Genomic DNA, 27,076 nt, shown 5'->3' on the forward strand with positions numbered 1-27,076 from the left:
TCTGCATTTATGCTAATAGAAGGAGCAAACGTGTGATGTTTTTGTTGAAATTTCTTTTAACTTGATTTTTCATTTATCACAAGAAAATTCGACGCAGTTCATGTCCTACTTAGAGGAAGTACTTTCAAATGATTCCCCACTCGAGGTTTCAGGCGTAAGCATTAGAAAAGAAGAAGCAGCAGAAAGGTGTTTTTTTTTTACAAACCTGAGATTAATTAATAACAAAAGTTTGTATGTGAGTCTTTAATATTGGATTTGCTAAGCTATCTGAATACTGTATGAGAGAATTGTAGTAAACAAACACCCTTTGAACTGTAGCCTTGAACGGCAAGATAAAATCTCTCCTCCTAGAAGCATCAGTAACTGCAGCTTAATATTAAAAGATTAATTTGCAAACTGTGCCATTGAAATCACAGTAAGATAGTCTATAACATTAAAAAAAAATCTATTGGCATTGTCTGCTGAACTTGCTGACTATGTATCGCTCACAACATCATGTTCTTCCAGACTCCTCCCTGGAGCTCGCCCACAGTGTGACCTGACAGTTGTGAAGCAGTTGGCGCACTGTGACCGCTCTTTATCTCTCTAACCAGGGTCACAGCCACCTGCTGAAATCCCCGTCTGCCTTCTGGAGCGTCTGGCCTGCTCTTGTGCTTGGGAAGCAGTGGGGAAGGCTGAGGGAACTGCTGGTGTGTCATGATAAGATTCAGACTTCTAGCAAGTTGAGCCTTGGAAGCACATTCTTCAGGCTCCAGTGACAGTAATCTCTTAACATTTTTAAGCTCTTTAGATGAGCGTGTTTTATTTAGGCTGTCTCAAATGTGACAGGCAACAACAGACCTGAAGCCTCTGCCCCAGTTTAGCCAGGGCTGCCAAAAATGCCTTTTCAGTGGAGGAGAAGCTACCATGTTTATCTTCACTGTGTAGAGTCTTTCTAGTCTGTGTCAGTAACAGCACATTTTAGGTATAACTTTTCTGAGTTTGTTTGAAGGGTAGTATACATAATATGGCAGTTTCAGAATTCCTCATGTGCTTGGCTCGAATAGATGTAGTGCTCACAGTTACCAGTGCCAGAGCAGAACTATCAGTGGCTCTGAAACCGAAGCTGTGATTTTTAGCAAGTGCTTTATCCTTGAAGTGTAAAAATAGCCTTTCAGAAATTAATCCAACGTGAGCTGAGGAGTCCAAATGTGCCAGGGTCTTCGATTGCTAATGCTTGCCAAGTGGCAGCAAGGAGCACGGCTGGTCAGTCAGCACCACTGTGTGTGTGCTGTGCTTCTCCGTGTGCAACATTTGAGATGCGAGGCACTTGTCGTTTATCTTCAGTGTTTGGACAGAGCTCTGAGCAGAAGGGAGACAGAAGCTGTTTGTGAGGCAGAGCTTCTCATGATTGAGCAAGAATATAGTAGGGCTTGCCATAGTTAAAGGCTTTGGGTAGGGAACTGTTACCAAAAAAAGCAGTGTCCCTTCTGCCACCTTGCCAGTAAAAAGTATCATTATTAAAATGACTGGAGATCTGTGCTCCATGAACCGTATTTCCTTCTTCTGGTGTGGTTTTTGAGGAAGTCAGTTTTGGTAGTAGGGAAATTCTCATGCACTAGGACCTTTGCTATTAGACTCTGTAATTATACAGGCCCATGTTATCTGCCCCAAAAGTGAAACTTTACAATAACATCTTCGCCCTGCCGTGTTACCCAGTAGTTGGAAATAGATGGGAAGAGGAGCAGTGGGAGCCGAGCTTTCCTTTTCAGCAGTGGCTTTTAGTTTTTTAATTTGCCCTTGGTTGATAGGTTTCAAAAATGACAAGGGAATATGCATTGAGGAGAGATGCAGGGAGCAGGAGCTGAGGACACCTGTGACTGCTGGCTCCTGTGATTAGTATTTTTGCTTCCTTCTACCTAAATCCTTTGTTTGGTGGGTGGTGGCTCATTGCAGAAGCTGCCAATGATGGTATTCTTGTTCTCTTTCCCTTCCATGGCTGTTTTCTCTTCCTGGAAACATACCTTTCCTCTAAGCAACATGCTTAGTTGTGTGACTTTCTGGGACCAATCCAGGAAGGTACATGTGTTCCTCCATCTCCCTGAGCATCTTCAGCTTGGGAATCAGTGCTTGCTTATTGCCGAGCTCAGAGCCTGAAAGAGGCAGAGTACATCCTTTTAGCTGTACTCACATTCGGAAACACCGGAATGTGGGTATCAGTAAATTTGCAAGCTTTAAGAGAGTGTGAAAATGGTGCTAGGTACTTCAAGGCAGAGGAAATATTTGATCTGTGTTTGATCTGATTTGTGTGTTTGGCTTTAAACTGCAAGTATGTCCCCGGTAGCATGTATTTAGTGTTGTCATGAAAATAAGGTGATGGGACCTTTCTCTGTTCTTTGTTTCCTGTTCTGGATCTGTGACATTAGCTTCAAAGCAGTTACCAAAGCACATTCTTCAACTTTCTTTTTGGAATTCTATGGTTCTTCCACTTGCTGTAGCATTTTATTTTGTTTTATTTTATTCTTTCTGTGTTGTCTATCAGCCTTCTCCATAAGCTGAGAGATGCCAAGTGTATTTGATTTGACTGTTTGCATGCATCCATGCATTTAGACACTGTGCTCCCCTATCACCCTCAAGCAAAACTACTACTGGTTTGCAAGTGAGCAAAACCAGGTCAGCACTGTAGGTTTTGCATTACGAGGCACTGTCCTTCATTTGCTCTTGTTTTATCTTTACAGCAGTGTTACCAGGCTCTTATACTCATGAGAAACTTCAGGAGGCTAGAAACCCACTAAACAGGATCCATTAGAGATGGGGGGGGGGGGTTACTTTTCCTGTCTGTATTTCACTGATGACACCTCTAAGTGATTTTTTAAAATAGGATGTCTTTTTCACTGATAGATTTTTTTTTTTGATCACTAAGTAAATGAAAGTTACTATACTAGGAATTGGCCAAATGTTGTCTTGTAATCTGTGGAGGCTAAATCACAATTTTTAGACATTTTTTATTTATTTTTTTTATTTTTTAATGCTGCTTCCGAATTGCACTCTCCCCTCAGTTTTCACCTTCTCTTCCCCAAAAGCCTTGCTGGTTTCTGAGTGATGGAAAGCAACACCTCTTTACAAGTTTGCTCTCCTTCCAAAAGGAAGTCCTTGCTTTTAGTTAGTAGCTCTATTTCCTCAGTATTGTATCTAGTAATAGTAGTATGGGCAGTAGTTGACTAAAGGAGGAATTTTATTATATGCAGTCTGTTGCAGTTTATTTCCACTTGGGTGCTGATGAGGATGCATGAAAGAACATTTCTGCTTTGAAACCCTTTCACATTGGCAGAACTGTATATGAAGAGCTCTGTTTTAACAATGACCAAAAGAACTTCGATGCAAATTTCAAGATATAAAAGCTAGATTTCAAGATATAAAAGCTAGATTAGATTCTACTTCCCTGCTAGTAGTGTCTGTTGTGATAAGGCTGTGGTGTTACCCTGCCATGTTAAGGTTTACATGGGAAGTCCTGAAGGAATAACCAAGGGGGTAGCCTCGCAAATCAACCTTTATCACTCTACCAGCTGAGTGACTTCATCCTGTCTGTGGAAACACCATCCTTTATCAGCTTGGATACTAGGAAGGTTATATATTCACCTGAATTAGGACAGTGTGAGGTTGCCAGTCCTACTCAATGGTGATTGTTAGTGCTAGGTACAGAGTTCAAATGATCTTGCTAATGAGAATATCAAACGTTATTTTACAGTAGTGATGGAATGTTGTAACCAAGGGAACTATTTAGTGTGTAGTTGTTTTCGAAACCTGCTGGCGTCAAGGTTTCTGATAGATGTTTTATGGCATGACTTAAGAACCTACTATATTTAAAACAAAATTGAGTTTATGATTATATCGATTTGTTTGTGTGTGAATAGTCGTCTGGACATTACACCTTCTGTCTTTATGTGAAGTTTTTATAGCAAACCTCTTTGTTTATTATAGCTGATGTTCTGTGCAAGTTACTGCATTTTTTTCTGTGAAATCCCGTTTAGTCTGCTTTTGACTAATATAGCTACTAGTTTACAGATGCACTTTTTTTTGCTTGTGTAGTAGTATAGTTATTCTTTTTATTGCTATGTAATGTTTGTCAGATTATTACTTTTTACTGTTACCACTTTCGGGCTTTGATTTTTGCAGAAGTGCAGTAATCTTCTGAATACTTCTGAATAGCATTTTTTGGAGTTCACTGGCACTACTGATGTCACCAAATATTGTAAATGTTTTCAGGATGTGATCCTCAAAAGTACAATTAGAGAAACAGGAAAATAAGCAAAGAAATTGAGCTTCTTGCCATAGTTTAAGCAATTTTCTGATATTTAGATATGGAAAAAAAATCCTCCAATATTTCAACAGACACCTAAGTGCTGTTGCATTCGATATATTATTCATGTGCCTTAGTGGTGATCAGCTGTGCATTTGTGTATATGCAGATTGTATATTTATGAATTGGGTAGTGTTGTTTCCTTAGTGTGACAGACTATCTCCTGGTAATGTTGCTGTGTAGTTGTTCTTTTTTCTTCCCCCCACCATTTAAATCTTATTAGGTCCTATCTGTCTCTCCCAACCCCCTACCCCTCTGCTCGCCTTAATGTTCCCTAGAACAACATTAGCTAATCTGTAAGACTGAGATTTAATTGACATTGTCAAGGGTAAATCCCCTGAAGACCAATTCATGCTACAGCAGCCTGATAACTCTTGGTCCATGTGATCCACTGAATTTCATTAACAGTCCTTTTTTTTCCATAATTACAGGGTTTGAGGAATAGGTATAGCTGAAAATAAAACAAATAGAAGGGTAGAGCAGAAAGTGCTGTTGTTTCCTCTGATCATTAGTGGATTTTTAGAGAACTTGTTGACTTCTAGGTAAGTCAGTATAGCTTCTTAAAGGATCATCTATGGTGATAGACTGAACTGCTGCATACTTTCTTCAGTCTATCAAAACTCCTGGTTCCACCTTAGTGATTAATCATCTCATCCAGTCTAAGTAAATATTGTTTATGAGTGGTACTGTGGTCACTGTAGTGTGGCCTGGGAATTTAAAGACCCGTTTCTTATTTGCCGTGGATTTTATATTTACTTTGCTGTCTTATACCATAAAACCCAGTTCTTGCCAACCTTATATGACATAGTATCTTTCTGTTGAACAGTGTTCCTAACAGTATTAGAGTTGCTTATTCATGGATTAACTCTACTGCGTGTCATACAATGAGTAGGTGACATGATATAATCCTAATTATGTGTCTAAGAACATTTGTTTTGGCTTCTTGATTCTTTTTTTTTTAAATAAACTCAAGACATTTGCATTCAGAGAAGAAAGTTTTAACATTTTAACAGTTTGTTCGACCACTGGCGACAGTAAATGCTCATTATAAGAAAACATTTGCATTCTCAGTGTAATGTGAGGCTTTGATAATTTTTTTGTGGGTGGTTTTAGTGTTTTTAGGGGTTTTGTTTGGTTGTTGTTTTGTTTGGTTTGGGATTTTAGCTCTTGATATGCTTACCCAAAAGTTGATGTAAGCACTTTTTATGATGAAAACTTATGCACACTTAAACTTAGATGGATATTTCTTGCAAAGGATAGGAGTTGGACTTCTGTGATCCTTGTGGGTGCCTTCCAACTCGCATTATTCTATGATTCTCTCCCAATAGTATTGCCAATATGATTAATGTTTTGTTTTATTTCCTTACAGTTTTATGTGCTGAAAGAGTGGGCCAGATGACTAAAACATACAATGACATAGATGCTGTAACACGTCTTCTTGAAGAGGCAAGTATTTAATTTCTTTAAGGATCTATACACAGTATGAGAATGTAGTACAGAAATTTTATGGTACCACTACTCAAGATTGATTGTAGACTATCCTCTAGTGAGAAGGAATAAGTGCATTGAGTGTATGTATACTTTATCTCATTGGTAAAGTAAATATTCTTTCTAAGTAAAAGTCCGTTGTTCACCTCAATCACATGTATTCATTACTTGTTCTTATTTTTCAGTTGAGGCCTTTTAACTTGTTTTTGGCCAAATGTTTTCCCTAATGAATGAGGAGGAGGAGGGGGAATCGTTTTAAAATGGCACATATTTTTACAGTACTTTTAAAGCTAAGAGTATCATTATTGATGGATTTATTCACTTCAGAAAATAATGAAAATAATTTGCAGTCTAGTATTCGTAATTATTATCTCAAATAGTGTCTTTCCAGAGAAGTAGATAGACACAAAATTAGAAAATATCTAATACTCCTTTTGTCTCCTTTTCTTTGCCTCATGTTTGGTTGGTCTGATTGTTCTTTCTGGGTTCTTTTAATACCATTCTTATGTAAGCTGTTATTCCTGTAGTCCTTGGCACTCAAGAAATGTCAAAAATCAAATGTCACAGTACAGTACTTATGTTCAATAAATATAATAACAAATCATTTGAGTGAAATTAGCTGCTATTCTGCAGTGAACTTGAGCAATGATTTTCCAAAGAATGTTTATGAGTAATTCTTTAGGTGAAAGCTGTTATAATTGTATTAGTTCATGGCTGAATGTAATGTAATCCTTCATATTTAATTTATTACAATAGCAGTGTAAAAATGGGATCTGTTTAACCAAGATACATTGGGTGGTCTGTTCTTCCTCTAATTCTGCAAGGAAACAAGCATGGGAATGAATGCTTACATCTCCCACCTGTGCTCGATGCAGTTCAATGCAGTACAGTCTTACATTTTGTGCTTTGAGCCAAACCTGTTTAAACATCTCCGTATGAAATATCTGTTAAAACTGATGCTTTACCCAAAAGACTTGTCCTGGAATAATTCATCAGTTCATAGTAACAGTCTGCTACCTGTTTGTGTCCTGTTCCCTTTGCCTTGTTTGGCTGAGATTTGCTGCACTTTTTCTGTGGCTCCTTCTAGTAATGATGCAGCATTCTGCCAAACTGTTTCCTCCCCTGAGTCCATGCAGCCAAATGTCTATAGATCCAGACATCACACTCACGGGAGCAATGCTTGAAGGACTTGCTGAGCCAGTGTTTTAAAGCTTCTGATGTACTCTCCCACCTGTATGATGGCAAGGGAAAAATGACAGGAGTGTGTAATATGTGAAACTTTAATTTAAAAAAATACTTTCACTGAGCCTTTTTGTTTTATTTGACCATCATTTCTGATCAAGTTACTCTATTCATAGGGAGAGGTGCACTTACTGCACCTTTCTCTCTTCTCCAGATAATAGCTATCGCAAGAGATTACATCCATTTGCAGAATTTAACTCCTTCTGTTGCCTTCACACACACAAGTGAGCAAAAGAACCAAACCTACCCCCTTGTCTGTCCTTCATGTTGGCAAGCTTCAAATGATTGCATTACAAAGGTGATAGGATAAAAGATGCAGCATTTGGGAAGGTAGGAAAGGGAAGATCTCTAAACAGCATGTGTGCATGTGCAGATATTTTGAAAATCTGTACCTGTTGTCCTGAAATTAAGCAAAGGGAATAACTCCAGGCCTGCCTGGGTACATGGTAAGAAAAGGAGCAGATTCCTTCATGAATGTTTTCTCATCCCTTTCTCATAATAGTGTGTGTCCTGCTTCCCAATATTTTTTTTTTTACTCATTGCTGTAATAAATCAGTTCCTTATCACTGTGATTAAGAGACTTGTCCCCAAACTGAGATTTAGAGCTGAATTGCTAAAAATTGTGTAGGAAGTCTAGGGAGGTTAATTGAAGAGCCTGGAAATGCACTTAAATTCCTCAAATTTGAGGTTAGAAACCTTGCTGCTAGATAGCTCTTACTCTGTACTCAAAACTGTAACAATATATTTCTTCCACTTTGTATTTATGAAGTGAGCCAAATTAGTAAACAATAAGTTGACTTGATACATAAACCAAACGTTTTTTGGGTAACTTCATTGTTCTGAGAGATCGTACATAAGATTAGATAAAGATTTTATGATAATGCCATTAGTTTTTAATGCAAATATAGGTCTGACCTTCAGAAACCATTTGGAAAATGCTATTTGTAGATGCAGCAGTGATCGATAACCTCTCTTTTTATTTACTGGTTATTGTATGATTTCTTTTTCTACTACAAAAGCCTCTTCATTCAAATTCGTTGGCTTCTAATCCATATGTTCAGCAGCTGTAGGTTTTGTAGGCTTTGTCATTAATGTATACATGACATAAGGCAGCATTTAGTCATAAAATCTGGATGATTTTTAGTGCCAGTAAAGAAGCCCCAAACAGTATTTTCAGTACTAGGGAGAATATTCTGCCTCAAATTGTGTTGAACTAAAGATATTTGTGGTGTTAACCAGAGCACCATTTTACCACTATTTTAAGGATCTAGTAGTTGAATAAGAAAATAATAAATAGAAATTCTTAATGAATGGCACAAAATTCTAAGCATTTTACTATCCTCTCACATGCAAATTACAACCCCACGTATCAGCTTCTGCAAAGCTGAGGCATCCATAGGTACCTGTCAAAAAGATAATCTTCTAGTTTTTATTGGTACATGTGGTGAACTGTCAGGAACTCTTGTGCTTACAGAGGAGGGGGAAGAAAAGGTCAAGTGTGACATGAGAGTAACCACTTAACGTTGATTTGGGCATCTCTTAAAAGGAAGGAGTTAGGATTTGTTTTGATACAAAAGCACAAAGAAGATAGAAGCTGAGCATTCATTGTGGTGTAGTTGGCTTCTGCTCCTGCATAGCTTATTGCCTTTTATTTAGAGGTGGAGCAAGTGGAAATTGAAGAATGCTTTGAAATGACAAAGTTCTCTGGTATTTTTATTGTGTTTCAGAGTTCTTTAAAATATGACCTCTAAAGCTCAGTGCTTTCTGCAATTTGCATTCTTCAAATTGTATAACAAGGTGATGGATTAGTTTTCCTTAGTAGTTAGTTTTTACAAGGCTATAATAGAGAACTGGATCTCGTTTCACTTTGATTTTCATGTTGTTTTACTGCAGACCTTGAAGCTGTGCTTTCTTGTGTATTGTTCAATAAATCTGCGTGGGTCAATCTTTTCAGAATCATGTGGATGTAACATAAGCAGGAATAGAAGCAGCAAAAATTAGCAAAAAAACCCAACCAAACAAATCCTCACAGAAGGAAAAAGTATTTTTATTGTTGAAGTACTTATTCCTTCCCTTTCATGGCAATTTTACCCTCCCTCTGATCCTTTGGTGAATAAAAAAAAATTGAAATTAACTTTATTTTCTTAATGCTTTACAGAAAGAACGGGACTTAGAATTAGCTGCTCGGATTGGCCAGTCACTGTTAAAGAAGAATAAATCACTGACAGAAAGAAATGACTTCCTAGAGGAGCAAGTAGAACACATCAGGGAAGAGGTAAGATTTTTGTGCCTGAGTGCTGTATATGCAGTGATGGAGAGAATTTTCTTCTAGTTTCACCTTCTCCATACATGTGGTTGTGTTTGACTGCAATAACAATGTTTTAGGCATTTGATGAGCATGTTTAGAATATAATAGGATGGTGCATGTGTTTCTCAATTCATAGAACCACAGAATCATTTGGGATGGAAGGGACCTTTAAAGGTCACCTAATTCAACCTCCTGCAGTAAACAGGGACATCTTCAACTAAGTCAGGTTGCTTGGAGCCCCATCCAGCTCAACTTTGAACGTTTCCAGAGATGGGGCATCCACCACCTCTTTGGGCAACCTGTTCCAATATTTGACCACCCTCATTGTTAAAAATGTCCCCCTTATATCTAGTCTGAATCTACCTTTCTTTAGTTTAAAACCATTACCCCTTGTCCTGTCACATCAGGCCCTGAAAAAAGTCTGTCCCCAACTTTCTTATAAACCCCCTTTTAAATACTGACAGGCTGCCATAAGGTCTTCCCGGAGCCTTCTCTTCTCCAGGCTGAACAACCCCAACTCATAGGAGAGGTGTTCCATTCAGCTGATCGTTTTTGTGGTCCCCCTCTGTACCTGCTCCAACAGGTACATGTCTGTCTTGTCCTGAGGACTGTAGAGCTGGATGCTCATCACATTGCAGTAGAGGAGGAGAATCACTTCCCTTGACCTGCTGGCCACTCTTCTTTTAATGCAGCCCAGGATATGGTTGGCGTTCTAGGCTGGGAGTGCACGCTTTGGTGTGATTTATAAAACGTGCCAGAAAGGGTGTTACTTAAAACAGTGTAGCATGTGTCTCCCATATACATTCAGGTTCTAATCAAATATTTATTTAGTTGCTATTTCTTAGTGTGTTCTTCTGAATGGGGAGTTGGGTGATGTAGGTGCTGGCAGATTCTTTATAGATGTATTTTGGATGGAGCCAACCAGGATGCTTTAAAAGAGCTCTTTATCTGTAACTAGTGTTATTAAACTTTGACCTACTAATTGAGCTGGGAGCAAATATTATTTCTCTTTTTCTAGGACAGTGACCTGGGTTTGTGAATCTCATCCCTATGTGATTTTGAGCAAGACATAAATCTTACAGTTGTAGGGCAAGCAGGAGAACAATGAACCACAGTGGATTAAAAACTTAAATAAATAATGAAACCTGCTCAGAGGTGTGAGGTGTTGCATTATATCTGAGATATGCTGGTGAATAAAATGTGGATGGAGGAATCCCAGATGTGTGGTAAATAGTAGTGGAGCACACACATTGAACTAATATCTTTTGGTTGGCCTACCCTCTTTAGCAAGGAAAATGAATTATCTTCTGTCCCAACGAGTGCTGTTGCTTGCTGCCCAAGTCCTATCATGTGGCAGACAAAATTTATTTGTACATTGGTCAATATGACATTTACTAGGTATGTGCAAAGTGAGTGAGCAGGACTATGCCTTCGTACCATCCATCCAGAGTGGAAAATTTGATTGAGGAAGCTGAATGACTGCCTCTGTCCAGGTCTATTTTTATTTAGGACTGAGAAACAGCATTAGGAAAAGTGCCACCAGAAATAAGCCTCTTACCAGGTGGCTTGCTATGTTGGGCCATATGTTCTGTCAACACCCCTCTTTCACGCTCTTTTTTTGACTCCTTCAGAAACTGATGTTTTTGAGGCAGAGCTCATCAGGCTTTAAAGTCATGACACTTTTGTGTATTGAAAATCTGTCTTTAGTAGATTTCAGATTTTGCATTAAAACTGAACTTTGAATATTTAAACAGAACAGTAACTAAGACAGCTGTCTGTAAGGGTAAAAGATAAAAGAATTTATTTTGTACTTTAAAATTCTGTAAAAACTGCCTAAAGTGGTTTGTCTGGGGGATATGTGGTTTCTGTAATACAGGGACAAGTTCTTTCTGGTGTGTGGTATAAAATTAAGGTTTTATTGGTATATGTATCATGGCATGAATAATTTAGCTTTATATCTCTTTGACCCACTAAACTTGTCCTGACAAAACCTTCTGTCCATCCTATTTTGCTGCTTGAGTTTTTCTTGTGTGCCACATTGGTAGGTACATGTCAAAGTAGTACAAACCTGTGCGAAAGGCATGAGATTCTTGGGTTTGTCTTTTGAGTTTGTGTTGTTAGGTGCTGTTTATGTTTAGGGAGGGGCTGTGATCATGTTCAATAAAAACTGATGGAACTGAGATTTTTCCTGTAGTGCACTAGAGAACAAAGGGTAAGGGCACTAAAGCAAGCACAGACACCATGTGCACAGACACTTTAGTCTAAGCTTACTATTTCAGTATTATATTCTAAATGCATAAACATTATATTGGTAAACTTTCTTAATTGTAAAGTATTTTGGTCACAGAGATGCTTGTCTGCCCTTTCAGCAGCAGAAGTGTAATTCCGAGGTACGGCATGTCTACCTGCTGTTGTATTACCATGTTCAATAAGACTGCTGCAGCTCCCATCTCAAGATATGTCCCTTTTCACTGGGATGGTGCTACCTACACTTTGGTATTATCTCCTTTGAAATTAGAGCTCGATATCAAAGAAATGTAAACAGTCACAATGTGAACTGTATTTGGAATGGAGTAGCTCATTAGTTTTAGCTTCTCCTAATCTTTCTAGTATTTCCCAGTTTCAGCTTCTTTTTCCTCTACAGATTTTGTCCGATGTTTCTGAAGCATTTTAGCTTTTAGACAGCACTTTAAGGACAGTGTCAGTCCTCAAGTAACACCACCTAAACCTGTGTTAACTGTTGAGTAATACAGCCCTCTAGTCCTGTTAATCTAGTTCCAGGTTACTTATCAGAGTTTGTGTTTTGATGGTAGCTGGTTTTAAAGTCCAGATCCAATTTTGTTCTCTGTTAAGGGAGAGGAAAGGAAAAAGCTGAATTATAGCCTAGATTGATGGCTTAAAAAAAGGGAACAATGTTTTTGGTCTGCTGAATGGAAAGTGTTGGAAAGACAGAAATACTCTTTGGCTTGGCACGTTATTTACATACAGCATAAAAAGGTATTGACTGTTCACCTCCTTTCAACTGAATAATTCCAACCTGTTAAACATTTAGTTGCAGTCAGTCAGGAAAACAAATCAACTGGACTCTTGAAGTGGTTGTTCATGATTTAGTAAGGATTGTTCCTACAAGTTAGGTCCCATGTCTCTAAACTGTTGTGCTCTGTGTGAGGATCCTTTTATCTTCTCCTTAAATTATTTCTAATATAGGTGCAGCTATTTCATGAGATAGTTTTGAAGCTGAGTGAAGCTTTCAGGCTAGCAGAGGGAATTAAAAGCCTGAAAGAGATGAACTATCTTGGTTCCCAGGATATCATGGGCTTTGTCCCATGGCGGCAAGAGCTCGGTCTCTATTGCTACATTACGCAGTTGAATGCTCCGAAGGCCACATGTTGCAGTGGCTTGTGAAAATGTAGAAGAGGCTCTTTCTGTTCATAAAACAAGTCCTGTTTTTTAGTATGAAAATGTGTATTGGGTCTGTCTGGGATGAAGCTTTGTGGCAGCCTACCTGGTGCTGCACTTTGGATTTGTGACTAAAACAGTGCTGATGACAGTGTTTTGACTATTACTGAGCAGCATCCAGGCTCTTCCCACCCACCCCCCTCTCTCCTGTCTTTTTTTTTTAATGTCCACTCTGCCCCTCATCTGCACAAGATGCTGGGAGGATGCACAACTTGGGTAGCTGACTCAAACTGACCAAAGAGATGTTCTATACCTTATGTGCTTATGCTCAACAACAAAAACTCAGGGAAAGGAGGAAGAAGCTGGGACGTTCATGATTATGGCCTTCTTCTTCACAAGTGACAGTTATGTGTGCCAAGGCCTTGCTTTCCGACAAGTGCCTGAACATCCACCTGCTGATAGAAAATAGTGAATAAATTCCTTATTTCACTTTGCTTGATGGGCAGTGTCACTTGTTGAACTGTCTCGGCCCGTGAGGTTTTTCTTGCTTTTGAGCTTCTGATTCTCTCCTCCATCCTATGGGGTTTGTGGAGCAGAGTACATGCTCAGCTGGTGGCTGCTTAGTTGCTGGGTGAGGTTACACATCACAAAATGCTGTGTCGAAGGGAGGTGTTTCTGGAAGTTACCGCAGTGAGTTTTTCCCAGTTGCACAGCATGATTGAGATTGGAAGTGAGCTCTGGAGGTCATCTTGTCCAAACCCCTTTCTCAAGCAGGGACACCTGCAGTCCATTGCTGAGGACCATGTCCAGACAGTGTTTGAATATCTCCAAGGATGGAGACTCCCACAAGCTCTCTGGGCAAACTGTTGCCAGTGCTTGGTCACCCTCACAATAAAAAAGTTGTGCCGAGTGTTCAGAAGGAACCACCCGTGCTACAGTTCGTGCCCATTGTTTCAGCTCCTGTTCCATTAAAAGGTTAGGCTTACTGACTGTACACCCTGTTTTGGAGGATTGGAATGCTCGAAAATGGCAGTAAAAATAGTATTCTCAGTCTTTTTAATTCATATAGAAAAAACAGTGGCAAAAGCTGGAGATGATCTAGTGCCCACCCACTGACAGCATCTTGCTGCTTAAAGAGGCTGAACTATAATGTGCTTGTGGGAAGTCAATTGTTATTTTTGGCTAAGCGTTTTAGCTCTTCCTGAAATGGAGAAAATGAGCCTCCAAAAATTAGTGCATGGATTTTATTTAATAGTTTTCTAACATGTGGCTGGTTGGGGATTTTCTCCCCCCCCCCCTTGCTATTTAGAACCCAAGCCTCAGGAGGAATTGGTGCCTTAGCACTTCTGATTACACTGAATAGCCTTGGTAAAGTAAATGACCTTGTTTGCTTCATATTCTGCACAGTTCAAGTGCTTTATTGCATTGTGTCTGCTTTTTGTTTGATGCAAATCTATTTTATTGATATTCTCTGGGGTTTTTTCCAGTAATAACTACAAAGAAAAGTATGCCTACAATGTAAAAACCAGAAGTTTTTAATAAAAAGAAATGTGCTCTGCAATTTTTGCATTGGAAAGTGCAAACTGAGGACCTAGTCTTGCAGGGCAAATGGGAGGAAATGGATCTTCTGATCAGTTATGCTATCTATAGCTATGCAAGGCAAATAAAAATTAATCTTTTGCTACTGGAGTCTTAAGTTGCAGCTGTGAAATGGTGCAGGTGTAGTTCTATGTAGCTGAGTTTTTAACCCTTTTCTTGGATAATCTCAATATAAATTAACCAAGATTAAGTTTGTGGAGCTCACAGTTACAGGGAATCTTAATCACTCAATCTCAATGTTTTGTTCCTTTTTGATATGTGTATGTACTAAGTATGGGACTCCCACAAACTACTTTACTAGTCTCGTGTTTTGGAGTGATCAAAAGCCCAAACTACATCCAGACTCTGACTGCAGCCTCTGTGGTTGGAAGAGCATGAGAATGGCAGCCTCCCACTGTGTAGTGGTATTCTCTAGCTCAACAGGCTCTTGAGTCCCAAATGTAACCTTGCTACACAAGTATTTTAATAATTTTATTTAAAGGCTCACAGAGAGGAAAAAATGTCTCCATCTGCCATGTTTGGCTGGATTGTGCCACATTAATTTCTTGCACTATCATTGCACTACATCCATTACTGTGGATATGGATCTAGACTATGCAGTAGTGAATCAGCATTGCTCATCTTAAAGAATGTGAAAGAGAAACGTGTCTAAAAGCAGTGGATAAGTGCATTTTTGAACTTTAAAAAATAACATTTAGTGGCTAATTTAAAAGGCACACTTTTCCTTTCTAAGAAATAACAGAAATGATTCTGGTCTGTTTCAGTCTTGGCCTCTTAATGTAGTCTGAAATTGATGCCTGGAGGATGAATAACTTGCTAATTTGTAGTGGATTTACTTAAGAATGTGTCTAGAAAATCAAATTACTGATCTGCAAACTCTTTCTTTGTGCAGGTTTCTCAGTTGCGGCATGAGCTCTCCATGAAAGATGAACTGCTCCAGTTCTATACCAGTGCTGCTGAGGAAAGTGAGCCAGAGTCCATCTGTTCCACCCCGTAAGTTAATCGATCTGCAGTGTTGAACCTTACATCTGCTACTAAGCATGGGTAGTTCAGACAATTTAATAGCTTCGAAAAGTAGTAAGATTATCCCTGTATTGGCTGGAACTATAAATGGGACACAGAACTTGGTGCATGGCACCAGCTGTAAGGATTTGCACTGAATCAGCTGGCTATCCAGGTGCCAACAAGAGTCAGGAGCAGAAAGTACATAGGGAGGCTGCTGACGCAGTGCTGCCTGGAGGCAGACATGGGCCCTGCCAACAGTAGCCCAGTACACCACATACATTTGCACAATGTGCTAGAACATGCTACATGTGTGACCTTTGTGCTCGAAGGACCTATAGGCACTGTGGAAAAATTCCAAGCCAAGGGAAAGAGAGAAAGAATGGCTTATAGTGTGGGTTCCAGGCAATTAGCTGGCTGAACAGCATTGCAGGCTCTGAGGGGCTGTCTGCCCTTGCAGAGTTATTGCTGCATTCTGGTGAAGCGTGTGCAGCATTAATCAGGAGCTATGAGTTGCTCCCTGTAGTAAGGTGGTTTCTTTTGTCACAGCCTCTGCTGAATAACTTTTTCATAGGAAATGTGTGGAATAATAAATACATTTTTTAAATGTTCTCTTTTAAAATTCATTACAAATTTATTGCTACCCAAAAGTATGAATAAGCTGTATTTCATGTTGCTTTTTTGTTTTGAGACCTCTGTTCAGTCTGTTCTTCTGCAAGATGGGCCATAATACAGGTAAAAATGAGTTAAAACTGTTGCTTTTGTTACAAGGCTGAAGAGGAATGAATCTTCCTCCTCCGTCCAGAACTACTTTCATTTGGACTCTCTTCAAAAGAAACTCAAGGACCTTGAAGAGGAAAATGTTGTGCTTAGATCTGAGGTGAAACTGCTCCCCTTGTGTTTTGCTTAATATAGTTGTTCAGTTAAATGCCAGAACCACAGGTATTGGGAAGCGTGTATTAAAAGTTGAGAGAGTCTAACTAAGAGTATGTAATTCCGTATGTGACGCAGATCTCTCTGTAGTTGTTTGATCACCATCCTTTATCCTTTTAAATGAAGGAAAGGCTGAATTGTGAAAGCTACGTAGAATCACAGAACCACTTAGATTGGAAAAGACCTCTAAGATCAAGTCCAACCTCTGACTGATCAACACCTTGTTACCTAGACCAAAGCACTAAGACAGTAATTTCTTGAACACCTCCAGGGACAGTGACTCCACCACCTCCCTGGGCGGTCCTTTCCAATGCTTAACCATTTCCATGAAGAAATTCTTCCTGAATGAAGCTACATGCAAAGCAGTTTTTGTGCCAAAAGAATGTGCAGGAGCATGGGCAGATCAAATCTGAAGTTCAGCACTGCACTTTGAAACAGGTCTTAATAAAGAGCTGACGTGGTAGATTCATGTGACTGTAGCTGCAGATCTGAAGTTTGTAGGCTGGCGTGGTCTCTCTGATATAAATTCAGTGTTGGTCAAAATAATAATTGCTACCCTAAATTTGCATTAACTTTCTTCAATTTGTGTTTCAACTCAGGCAGCTAATAATTTAAATTAAATGTGTTTTTCTTGTCTTTTGTTTCTGATAATATTCTGTTTGTTTCACAGATGACACACTGTTTAAAAGTTTATTTACTGTTCTGTGTCAGAAGTAATACTTCATAATTGAATATGAAGTGAATAATTTTATATTTTCAATGCAACTTTTAAACCTTGGGAGCTTTTTACCACTTTGCAAACATAGCAGAGTATAGCTGAAGAGATACTTTTGATCTAAGAAGGAATGTATGAAAACAGTGTCATTACCATTTTCTACTGCAAATGCAGGGCTTATTATAAAGAGATAGTGTCACACCTTTGCACAAGATACCATGTAATGAAGACTGCTGTATGCACTTAATTGAGAAGTTACTCAAGGAAGATGAGCAATAGATGGTCTGAGAATAATGAAGGTAGGGTTAGAACTGAGAGAGCCACTGTGTCAGGAGCTGATTGGACAACCCCGAGTAGCACTGCCTTACCATCCACGGAGGTGCAGTCTGTGCCTGGCAGGAAGGCACAGGATGAAGGCAAACCTGAAACCTGTGAGCTGTGCAATTCTCTACAGATGCAGTCCATGGGTATCTGTGCATTCCCCCAGCACTGGGGATAGATTACAGACCCACCGATGTGGTGCCAGACAGAACCAGCTGGCTGTAGCCACACTGCTTTTGGCACTCCTAGAATCAGAGCAGAAAAGACAAAGCAGGGAAGGAGGCAGTACTGAGGGTTTTAGTGGGGTATATAGTTACAGTGCCAGAACTTTTCAAAAGCTATCTGAAGGTCTTTTAAATACTTTAATGTTTAATTCAGTTATTGAAACCAAGCATTTATTTAGTTTGTGATGATACCTAGCTTTGCTCAGGTGACCAAATCAAGCTCCATATGCTCATTTTTTGTATGTTCAGGGGTTTTTGGGTTTATGGTTTTTTACTTTTAGTGCAAAATACACAAGTGACATCTAGTGGTGATATGGTGATAATGATGTAAATTTCTCCATACAATAATGTCTCTGCTGAATGTTCACCTGACTCTTTTTTCCAGAACATGAGGAAGGGCAGGCAAAAACTGTAGTTTTTTCACTGTCTTCACGAAGGAGTGATTAGAATAGCTTGTCTTTCTGAAGCAGATGGAAGTGCAACAACAGACTGGCAAAGAACAAATGTGCTAATGTAGCATATTTGATGTGGATTTCTTGAACAGGCCTGTCAGCTGAAGACTGAAACAATTACTTATGAAGAGAAAGAACAACAGCTTGTCAATGACTGCGTAAAAGAACTGAGTATGTCCCTACTCCTTTATACTTCTCATTTGAGATAGTTCAGTAAAAAAACCCCAGTCAGTCATATTTTTCTGTGGTACTTATTTTCCTTAAAGAAATGAGTAGAAAATTTCTGGCTGAAATTTAAAAGCAGAAAATGCTGGCTGTAAGCTGAATTTTTATCAGTTAAAAATAGTTTGGCATTGAAAAGGTTACGGGAAAGTACAGTCTCCTTTGCAACATGAGCACTTGATGTCTTTCAGGTTTTGTGTCCCAATGTTATTTTTCAAAAGTGCCTTACTGTGTATCGGAGTAGGATTCTGCTGAGTCAAGTGATGTTTCAAAAGAACATCTTTATGCTTACTTTTCTGCTTTTGGCTTTGTGGTGTTAATTGTAATCACTTATCTTAAAGGGGATGCAAACATCCAGATTGCCAATATCTCCGAAGAGTTAGCAAAGAAAACTGAAGATGCTGCCCGGCAACAAGAAGAAATCACCCATCTTCTCTCTCAGATAGTCGATCTGCAGAAAAAGGCCAAAGCTGTAAGGAATCCAGTTGTGAGACTTCTGCTATTTGCTGCTAATGTAGCTGGAGGACAGGTTACAATCCTCTGTGTTCTAGAGCAAAAAGGAACTTTTCCATTCTCCTTATGTGGGTGACTTTGTTTGATGTTTAATATCTAGCATACTTGACTAGAAAGCATCAATTCATTAGAAGATGCATATATGATTTGTCAAATGCAATGGTTAAATTTATTTTAAATATTAGATGTAAAATGCTGCGTTGAGTAACGTTGGTAAGACAAGAATGGCAGTGCAAGTATTTCAGTGGGCACATATTCATTTGGAGGTTCATTCAGCAGTGTACAGTCTGATGCTGTGTATTCTTGTCTTAACATTTTAAATGTTTTTAAACTAACATGTGGACTAATATTGCTGCAGAGGAGGTTTGAGAAAAGTTAGAATTTTGATACAAATGTCATCACAGGACAAAACATCACAGTATTTCTAACATTTTTTGTCATATTTTAGTGTGCAGTTGAAAATGAGGAACTTGTCCAGCATCTGGGAGCAGCTAAGGATGCCCAGAGACAGCTCACAGCAGAGGTGAGTACATTACTTAGTAAGACAATAATTTAGTAGCAGGGCAATGACTGTTCACTTTGCCATGAGAGGTTTAGTCTAAGCTGGATGAGTAGTATTAAATAATTTTGCCTATGTATATGGAATGAATGAACATTTATGTTCCTAGTAGAATTCAAAACTTTCTCCTTCCTATTCTCTCCTCTTTCAACTAACATACATTTTGAAATACAGAAGCTTATAGCTGTATAGGAACCCCTTCAGAGATTGACTTCTCTAGGCTGATAGTTTAAGCCTATTTTGAATAGTGAAATAACATGGAAGAGCTGTTTTGAACTCTGTTTGTTCAGTGAATGAACTGAAGGCAGTCCAGGATTGCTGGATGTCTTTTGGGCACTATATTCACATGAACAAAGTGGACAAAATAGAATGAATAAAGCTCAATTCCCTTAGGATCTGTGTTGTAGTTGGACTACTTGGCATTGAAGGTGGGAATGCCCAGAGAAGCTTTTCCTGCTGGTGGACCTTTTGTATCTGTGGGGCTCCAAAAAGATTGAGCTCATTCTTCTCCATTGCTTTCTTAGGAAAGAAAATGGACAGGATCTCTGTTTCTAAGCCAAATAGCTTATTTTTATGAAATTTGTAGGACTGCAGTATTTTAGAATTCTGTCCCTTTGCTAAACTTAGCTGAAGTGACTGATAAAAACTGTGAGGGTACGCAGACATCTGCAGACAGAGATTACATAAGATGTTTTCCTCAGAAAGTCAAGCTAGAAGTGAGGCATGATCTTAGGCTGTTGAAGGTTATACGTGTATATGTATGTATGCATTCAAGTATAGGTTTTAAAATTCTGAAGTCCTTTGGAACACTGTGAAAAGTCTTGTCCTCTGCCCGCGCTGTTTTCCTCTGTGGTCATCGTGGCAGTGATCAGCCACTAAAGCTGATCAGAGTAATCCATGTTATTAATGATTTTCAGTTACAGTGACTTGTTGGAGTTCTGTTCCTTTTAAGGGGAATATTCTTCCCTACACTGTTATTGCTTACCAGTGTGAAAAGAATTTGTAGGCTTTTTATGATAATAGTGCACCCCATAAGGTGTTGTACTGTTTTCTGTGTGTTACAGTTGCGAGAACTGGAAGACAAGTATGCAGAGTGCATGGAAATGCTTCATGAGGCTCAAGAAGAGCTGAAAAACCTCAGAAACAAGACAATGCCAAATGCTATATCACGTCGGTACCACTCCCTCGGACTCTTTCCTATGGTAAGCAGATTTAAGAAAAAAACCTGCACACACCAGAGAACAACCAAGCAAAGGAAGTGTTCTCATCTGAATTACAGCTTCAGGGATAGGATACTGGGCCAGACATAAGAATGGGTGAAATGTGTATTTGTATAATGTTAAAGGATACCTGAGTGATCAGTTTTGCATAACTGGTTCTGAAACAGTGGTGCTGTGCAGCTACTTGGTTTTGCTGCAGTATTGTATACAACCTGCAGCTGGCTGTGCTTATGCCCTGTGTCATGGGTAACATTAACAGGTTATTACACCAATCTGTGCATCTTTGGTATGCATCTGCTGTACTAGGGTGCTGATCTTCAGTAGAAAGCATTAGGACTTCCTATTTTTCATTATTGTTGAAGATATAACTTCCTGATAACAATGGTTTCCAGACGTGGCATCTTTCTAGTCTCTTATGATCTACATTCTAGTTCTTCAGTACTAAAAATAGGGTTACACTTAATCTTCTTGGTTTAGGATTACTGAAAATTCAGTGGTTCATTAAAAGAATATTTGTTGCTAATCTGTATTATGGCAACCAATTTTGGCAGTTTCAGTGGTTTCATGTGATTATGACATTTAAAGCACAGGGAATATGCAGTACCATCAAAGAAATGAGTAAAAAAGAGCGGGTAAGAAGAATGTGTCCAGTGACTGGCTCTGCTTGCCTGTATATCTCTCGAATAGTTCCATTACTTCTGAAGGCAGTGGTATCAGTGGTTTCCTTCGAATTACATTAATGCAATCAAGCAGCAGAATCTGGCCCTCCTTATCTTTAGCAATGTCTTGTCTTACTGCTGAGGAAGAACACATTTTATTTGTGCTCACAAGTAAATTGCCAGCAAAGGCTTAGCTTGCCTTTTTGTGTTCCCTTCTTAGACTGAACACAGGCCAATTTAAAGTGCAAATGTTTAATGATACAAGTTGTGCTTGCACAAAATTCTGTTGAAAGCTGCAAACGGTATGCTTGTGCTGAGATAGGTTTATGTGTTTTGTGTGAAAATGATTTTCAAATGTTGAATCATGGCATGAAAGATCACGTAGGTTTGTGAATATTTGACACTTATACTCTACACCCAGCAGTAAAACTGACTGACCACCCATGGAAAATGGATGGCCTGTCACCTGTAACCTTATGGGGGAAGTATGTAATGCTTTATGCCAGGAACCATTTTGTCTTTGTAGATGGTTGGGTAATATTGTGAAAGAGAAGAGTGTTTTCTGTTTATTTTAAATGAAAACCTATCAAGCAAAACTTTATATGTGAAGGGTGAGTGTTACTGAGTAGAGAATTCAGTCCAGGAAGTTGGGGCACCTGAATTCTGTTGTTGCCTGGGATTTTGTTTTTAGGTTCTTTTGACAGATATTGTATGTCATTAGGTGTTAAAAACTGTAGCAGAATGAAGCTAAGCCACATTTTATCAGTGCTTTCAATATCTACATTAATCTTCCAGAGTTCAAGTCAATTTAAATTTTTAAACCTTTTTTATTTTCTGGAAAATATTAATACTGGGATATTTTTTTCTCTTTTGTTCTTATTTTTAACAGGATTCTTTGGCAGCAGAGATAGAAGGGTCAATGAGGAAAGAACTGCATTTAGATGAACCCGACTCTCCTGATTTGGCGTACGACTGAAAAGAATTGGTTCTTAATTGATTGATTATATCTGAAGTTAATTATTATGGGATAAGAAATAGAAAGACAGGAAATAGTAGAGCTAGAGATTTAGAAAGAAATATTTCTGGCCAAGTGTGAATGACAAAGAGAAAGAAAAATAAATTGTCTAGTTATTGGGGTCGTTTTATTTTCTGCTAAAGCTACCAAAAGAAAACACCTATATATAGGTTTTGCCTTGTCTTACAAACTTTTTGTCCTCATTTGTGAGTGCTGAACATGAGGGGTTTTCTTTTCTTGTGTGTTATCATGCTAGGTTTCTTCCCATGATTAGGGGAGGAGTTAAATTTAGTGGGTTTTCTCTTCAGGTTTTATAACATTTATACCAGGTGATTATTGATCTAATCCAGTTTTGGAGGAAGAACGTCAGTGCAGAAAGGGATTTGGAATGGTTGGGTACGTACAGTGTGATACCCATTACATCTGTGCTAAAGTTCTCTTGAATTAAACAAGGGAGTAGTTTGGAACAAGTTAAATACTTGTGACAGTCCAGAAGCTATAGATAGATACAGCTTGGCAGAAATGACCTCACTGACGCCAGTTGCACGTGTATTCCAATGGGTTTATCTCACCCATTTGTACAAAGCATGGATTGTTTAATTTGAAACAAGTTAATCCAGTTTAGTGGGTCTGTTAGAGAAACAGAATTTACAAAGAAAGGGCAGTCAGAAGGTACAATAGGCACTTCCCAGAAACCTTCTAATCGCATATACAAAAAGATTGACTTATACATAAACCTTCTCTGAGCAGGAGCCAAGAATTGTAAATGAGGCTTTGACAGAGTTAAATATTGATTAGGAAAGTATAAGGTCAGAAAGATGTGAGCATGCTCAAACCCTATAGGATCCTTTTGTCTTTCCAGAATAATCTAACTTAAGGCTTGTTTAACTTCTTTAGAATGTCTTTTATAACGCTTTGCATGTACTAAAGGAGGATACTTTTTTTTGGTTGCATGACTTGTCTTGGTTTTATTTACATGTGCACTGCTAGTAGTCGTAACCTCCATGGGACTGTTTATTGATAAATGCCTTTAGATTCAGCCTCTTAAAGATATACAGCTACAGACTTGGAGCCTACACACAAAGAGTGCAACTGTTGAGCACTCATGGATAGAAGGAAAGAAATTTGAATGACATTAAATAGCATAAGGCATACTGTCGCTGCTGCATCCTGGCAGTGTTACCTTTCAGCTAAAAGGAATCTGCTGTTCTTGTGTTCATCCACTGTTGAACTATAAAACAAAGCAGCAGTGGCACTTGTGTGGCATAATGTGGGGCAATTTTATTTTGTCAAGAAATTGCTGCTGAAGTGTCACCTGATCTTAATCTTGAATCAGGTGAACAGTGTTTGCTATGGACAATCACCAGGACAATGGTGATAAAAATGAGCTGTGGAACTAGGTCAAAAATTAGGTTTTCAGCCTCGACAGCCTCTCTCCAGCCTCTTGTCCGTTATATTTGAGATTTTTTTCTTTTTTTTTTCCAAAAAAACCACTACTCTTTAAGGGTGTTAGAAATTGGTTTCAAAGAGAAAAGATGCAAGACTTGCTTGCACAGAGTGACTCAGGAGAGTAAATTCAAGTTCTCTTTTAAAATGGATTAGCCAGTTCATAGTTAAGAATTGAATGGAGATCAATTTTGTTTTCTAAAAATTCATTTCCACATAATGGCTTTAAAGCGTTTTTAGCTGATGTACTGAAATGCTCTTTCACTTATTTTTTATTAATATTTGAAGGGGTCCATGCACGTAATTGTCAAATGTTCTGTCAAAAATACTCTAGAGTGATGGAAGAATTGTGCTGATGGATTGAGTAATGGCCAGACTGTAGCAAGTATAGGACCCTCTGCATACTACTTTACAGAAACTATACATAAAACCACAGTGGTTGGTGGAGCTGTGAATAGGAAGGACTGTTAATAAGCTGTTACCTGTTTCTCTGTTCCTTCTTTAGGTAAGAGGGTACTGTGTAATTATTAACTGTGCTTATGTCTTTCAGTCATCAGAAGCGGGTCTTCGAGACGGTGAGAAATGTTAATCAAGTTGTCAAGCAGAGATCCATGACTCCGTCACCAATGAATATCCCAGGCTCTAACCAGTCCTCTGCTATGAACTCAGTCATTTCTAGCTGCGTCAGCACTCCACGTTCCAGTTTCTATGGGGGAGACATCTCTAACATTATGATAGACAACAAGACCAATAGCATCATCTTAGAGACAGAATCCTCTGACAATGGGTCAGTACTGTAGCACTGGACTTTGCTTTTGCTTTGCTTCTGACATAAAGGCAAAGCGTTTCTATTTTCCTCTTTTTGTGTTATAGTTTTTGGGCACTCAAGTTTATTTAAAAAGGAACTGGTTTTGACACTACTGTGTATCAATCAGTGTCTGCAACTCACGCCTGTTCTGAGATGCAGCATCTCCAGATGATGTAAAACCACCCTTGTTTTTGCAACTGTGGGCTGATACTTAAAAGTAATTGTATTTTCACCATTTTATGTAAATGCCAGTGAGTTCTGATCTCAGTTGCAGCTGCAGTTAACTTTTTTGATCCTAAAAATAAAGTTTGCATCTGTAGGTTACCTGATATGAAACCTTGTGAATGAAACCAATCAAACTTCATTTTTCTAGCTAGCTACTTGTCTCTTCCCCCAGTACATTTCCACACTATGCTGTATATACTTTTCAATAAAAACGACTTAATTCCTCAAAACAATATATATTTTTCAGCATAATATATTCTTGTGACTCACTGTGGTATTCTTGCATCATTGGCCCTGTAAGATGTGGCCTGCTTACTTGAGTTTGTCTAGCTGTAAGGCATACAACAAGAAGTCATCTCTCATCTCTCGGTAGGAGTAAGCTCATAAGTGCAGGTTTTCCAACCAGGAGTTTCCTGGCAGAAACTAGATTTCAAAACTGTTGTAGTATGAAACAGAAACAAAAGATTGGTGTTTGCCTTTGGGCTCTCTGGACGAGTAGCAAGTTGTTGCCAGACATAGTAATTTAAAGGTCCTGGTGAAAAACTGTCATGTGGAAGTTTTAAGCATTTCTAAGAATGTGTTCTTCTCCCTCCCCCTACCTTTTTTTTTTTTTTGTGTCCCTTCTTATGTTTTAGAAATGAGGACAGGATGAAGAAACCTGGAACTCCAGGGACACCAGGCTCCAGTGACCTAGAGACTGCCCTTCGTAGGCTTTCCCTCAGGCGGGAGAATTACCTCTCGGAACGGAAGTTCTTTGAAGAAGAGCAGGAAAGGAAGTTGCGGGAACTGGCAGAAAAGGGAGAACTCCATAGTGGTTCTGTTACCCCCACAGAGAGCATCATGTCACTGGGAACTCACTCCAGATTTTCAGAATTCACTGGATATTCAGGAATGTCTATCAGCAGTCGCTCCTACCTACCAGAAAAGCTTCAGATTGTGAAACCACTAGAAGGTGATAACAAAGGGCCTCGGCCTTTATCTGTTGTTCTTAGTGACTCTTTATGGTCTCTTATCCATCACCAGAAAGCAGGAAATCTTTGCAATACATATTCTTTTTACTTTAGAGACAGTAATCCACGATGTTGGTTTGAGATCTTCTAAAAACTATATTTTCCCGCAAGCCTTAAAAGTGTTAAGAAACAACTCCAGCCAAGGCAGTAAAATAAATATTACAGGCCACATGTGTATCAGCAGTGCAGCTTTACAACTGACCTAAATGTTGCCATTTCATATTTGGAAAAGGATGATGGATAAGTATATGAATTAATGTCTGGAAAGATCTTTACCTACTTAAATTAGTCCAGTTGTAAGACTACTTCAGTGATTAAAAATAATCTATGGATTTTAATTGGCTGTTTGAGTGTTCACACATGAGTCACTATGGCTTTGCATTTCACGTGTGAAATAGGTGGAGTTTTTTAAAGTCAGTTTTCCTTCATATATTATCTCAGAAAAAGGTAAGATACAGGTAGATCATAGTCAGGGCTGGAGCTTTATTTCTAAGTTCAGTTCAGTAGTCTGTCTAAAAAAGCTGACAGAGAACATACTGTGTAGTCTGGCTGGCTTTCTTCAGTTCTTTCAGGTTGTAGCTGGAAGTTAGTCGAGTAAATTCCTTAAGGTTTTGAACAAAATGAATCTGTTTTCCTGTAGTTTTCCTGTTTCACAGACAGACTAGTTAACATCATTTAGCTTTGGCTTCTCTCTTTTCCTTTAACAGAACTCTTGTATAACATTGCAATTGTGTGTGTTTTAATTGCAGAAGTTCCTTTTTTTCGTCTTTTTAGAGCGAACTTATTTCATATATAAGGAGCATTTAGCATGACACATATTCAGAAGCAAAAATAACCATTCTTATGTCCTGAAGAAAGTGATGTACTGTTTCTACCTACTCAAATGAAACTATAGCTGTAGCACACAAATCCATACTGTCCTGCAGATTTTAATAGTTTGTTTTCATGGCTGCTTTTAAATGGTCATAAAATTCTTGTACCACATGAGGGAAATGATCCAGCTTTGTTTCAGTTTCTGGTTGCTACCCCTCTAATAGATTTCTGTCATCATCCCATTATATCCTCTTTTTTTCTTCCAATAAACTCTTAAAGTCTTTATCATCTTTCTATCTGTCTGGGTTTTTTTTTTCCTGGTTTTGTTTATTGTTCTCACTGAGTCATTTTTCTCTTAAAATTATTGCACCATTTAAAGTACTTCTTGTGTTTGATTTTAGATCTTATTTGTAGTATGTTTATGTCTGCCTGTTTCATAAGTTTAGTGTTTGCTAACTTTCATTAACTACATGTTTATGATATTGTTCTTCACTTCAGCTTAGTTTCTTTCCCAAGTATTTTTCGTGAGATTTAGTTTTTGTTTTCAGCTTCATGGAGGCTTTC

General features: G+C 38.6%; 1 protein-coding gene across 7 annotated transcripts in view; it reads left to right on the plus strand.

Annotated features, from left to right (window-relative positions):
* The window catches only part of TRAK1 (trafficking kinesin protein 1), a 129,840-nt gene that overhangs the window by 82,754 nt on the left and 20,010 nt on the right, over nt 1-27,076 (plus strand). For all 7 annotated transcript variants that reach the window (XM_032687700.1, XM_032687727.1, XM_032687684.1 and 4 more), the window contains 11 exons: nt 5,709-5,785; nt 9,228-9,344; nt 15,268-15,368; nt 16,149-16,257; nt 18,115-18,193; nt 18,586-18,716; nt 19,206-19,280; nt 20,381-20,518; nt 22,085-22,161; nt 24,207-24,443; nt 25,325-25,641. In XM_032687700.1, coding sequence (XP_032543591.1) covers nt 5,735-5,785; nt 9,228-9,344; nt 15,268-15,368; nt 16,149-16,257; nt 18,115-18,193; nt 18,586-18,716; nt 19,206-19,280; nt 20,381-20,518; nt 22,085-22,161; nt 24,207-24,443; nt 25,325-25,641 — 1,432 coding nt within the window. In that variant the 5' untranslated portion in view covers nt 5,709-5,734. The remainder of the gene's footprint in view (nt 1-5,708; nt 5,786-9,227; nt 9,345-15,267; nt 15,369-16,148; nt 16,258-18,114; nt 18,194-18,585; nt 18,717-19,205; nt 19,281-20,380; nt 20,519-22,084; nt 22,162-24,206; nt 24,444-25,324; nt 25,642-27,076) is intronic.

This window comes from Chiroxiphia lanceolata, chromosome 1, assembly GCF_009829145.1.
Source record: "Chiroxiphia lanceolata isolate bChiLan1 chromosome 1, bChiLan1.pri, whole genome shotgun sequence".
Classification (NCBI taxonomy): Eukaryota; Metazoa; Chordata; class Aves; order Passeriformes; family Pipridae; genus Chiroxiphia; species Chiroxiphia lanceolata.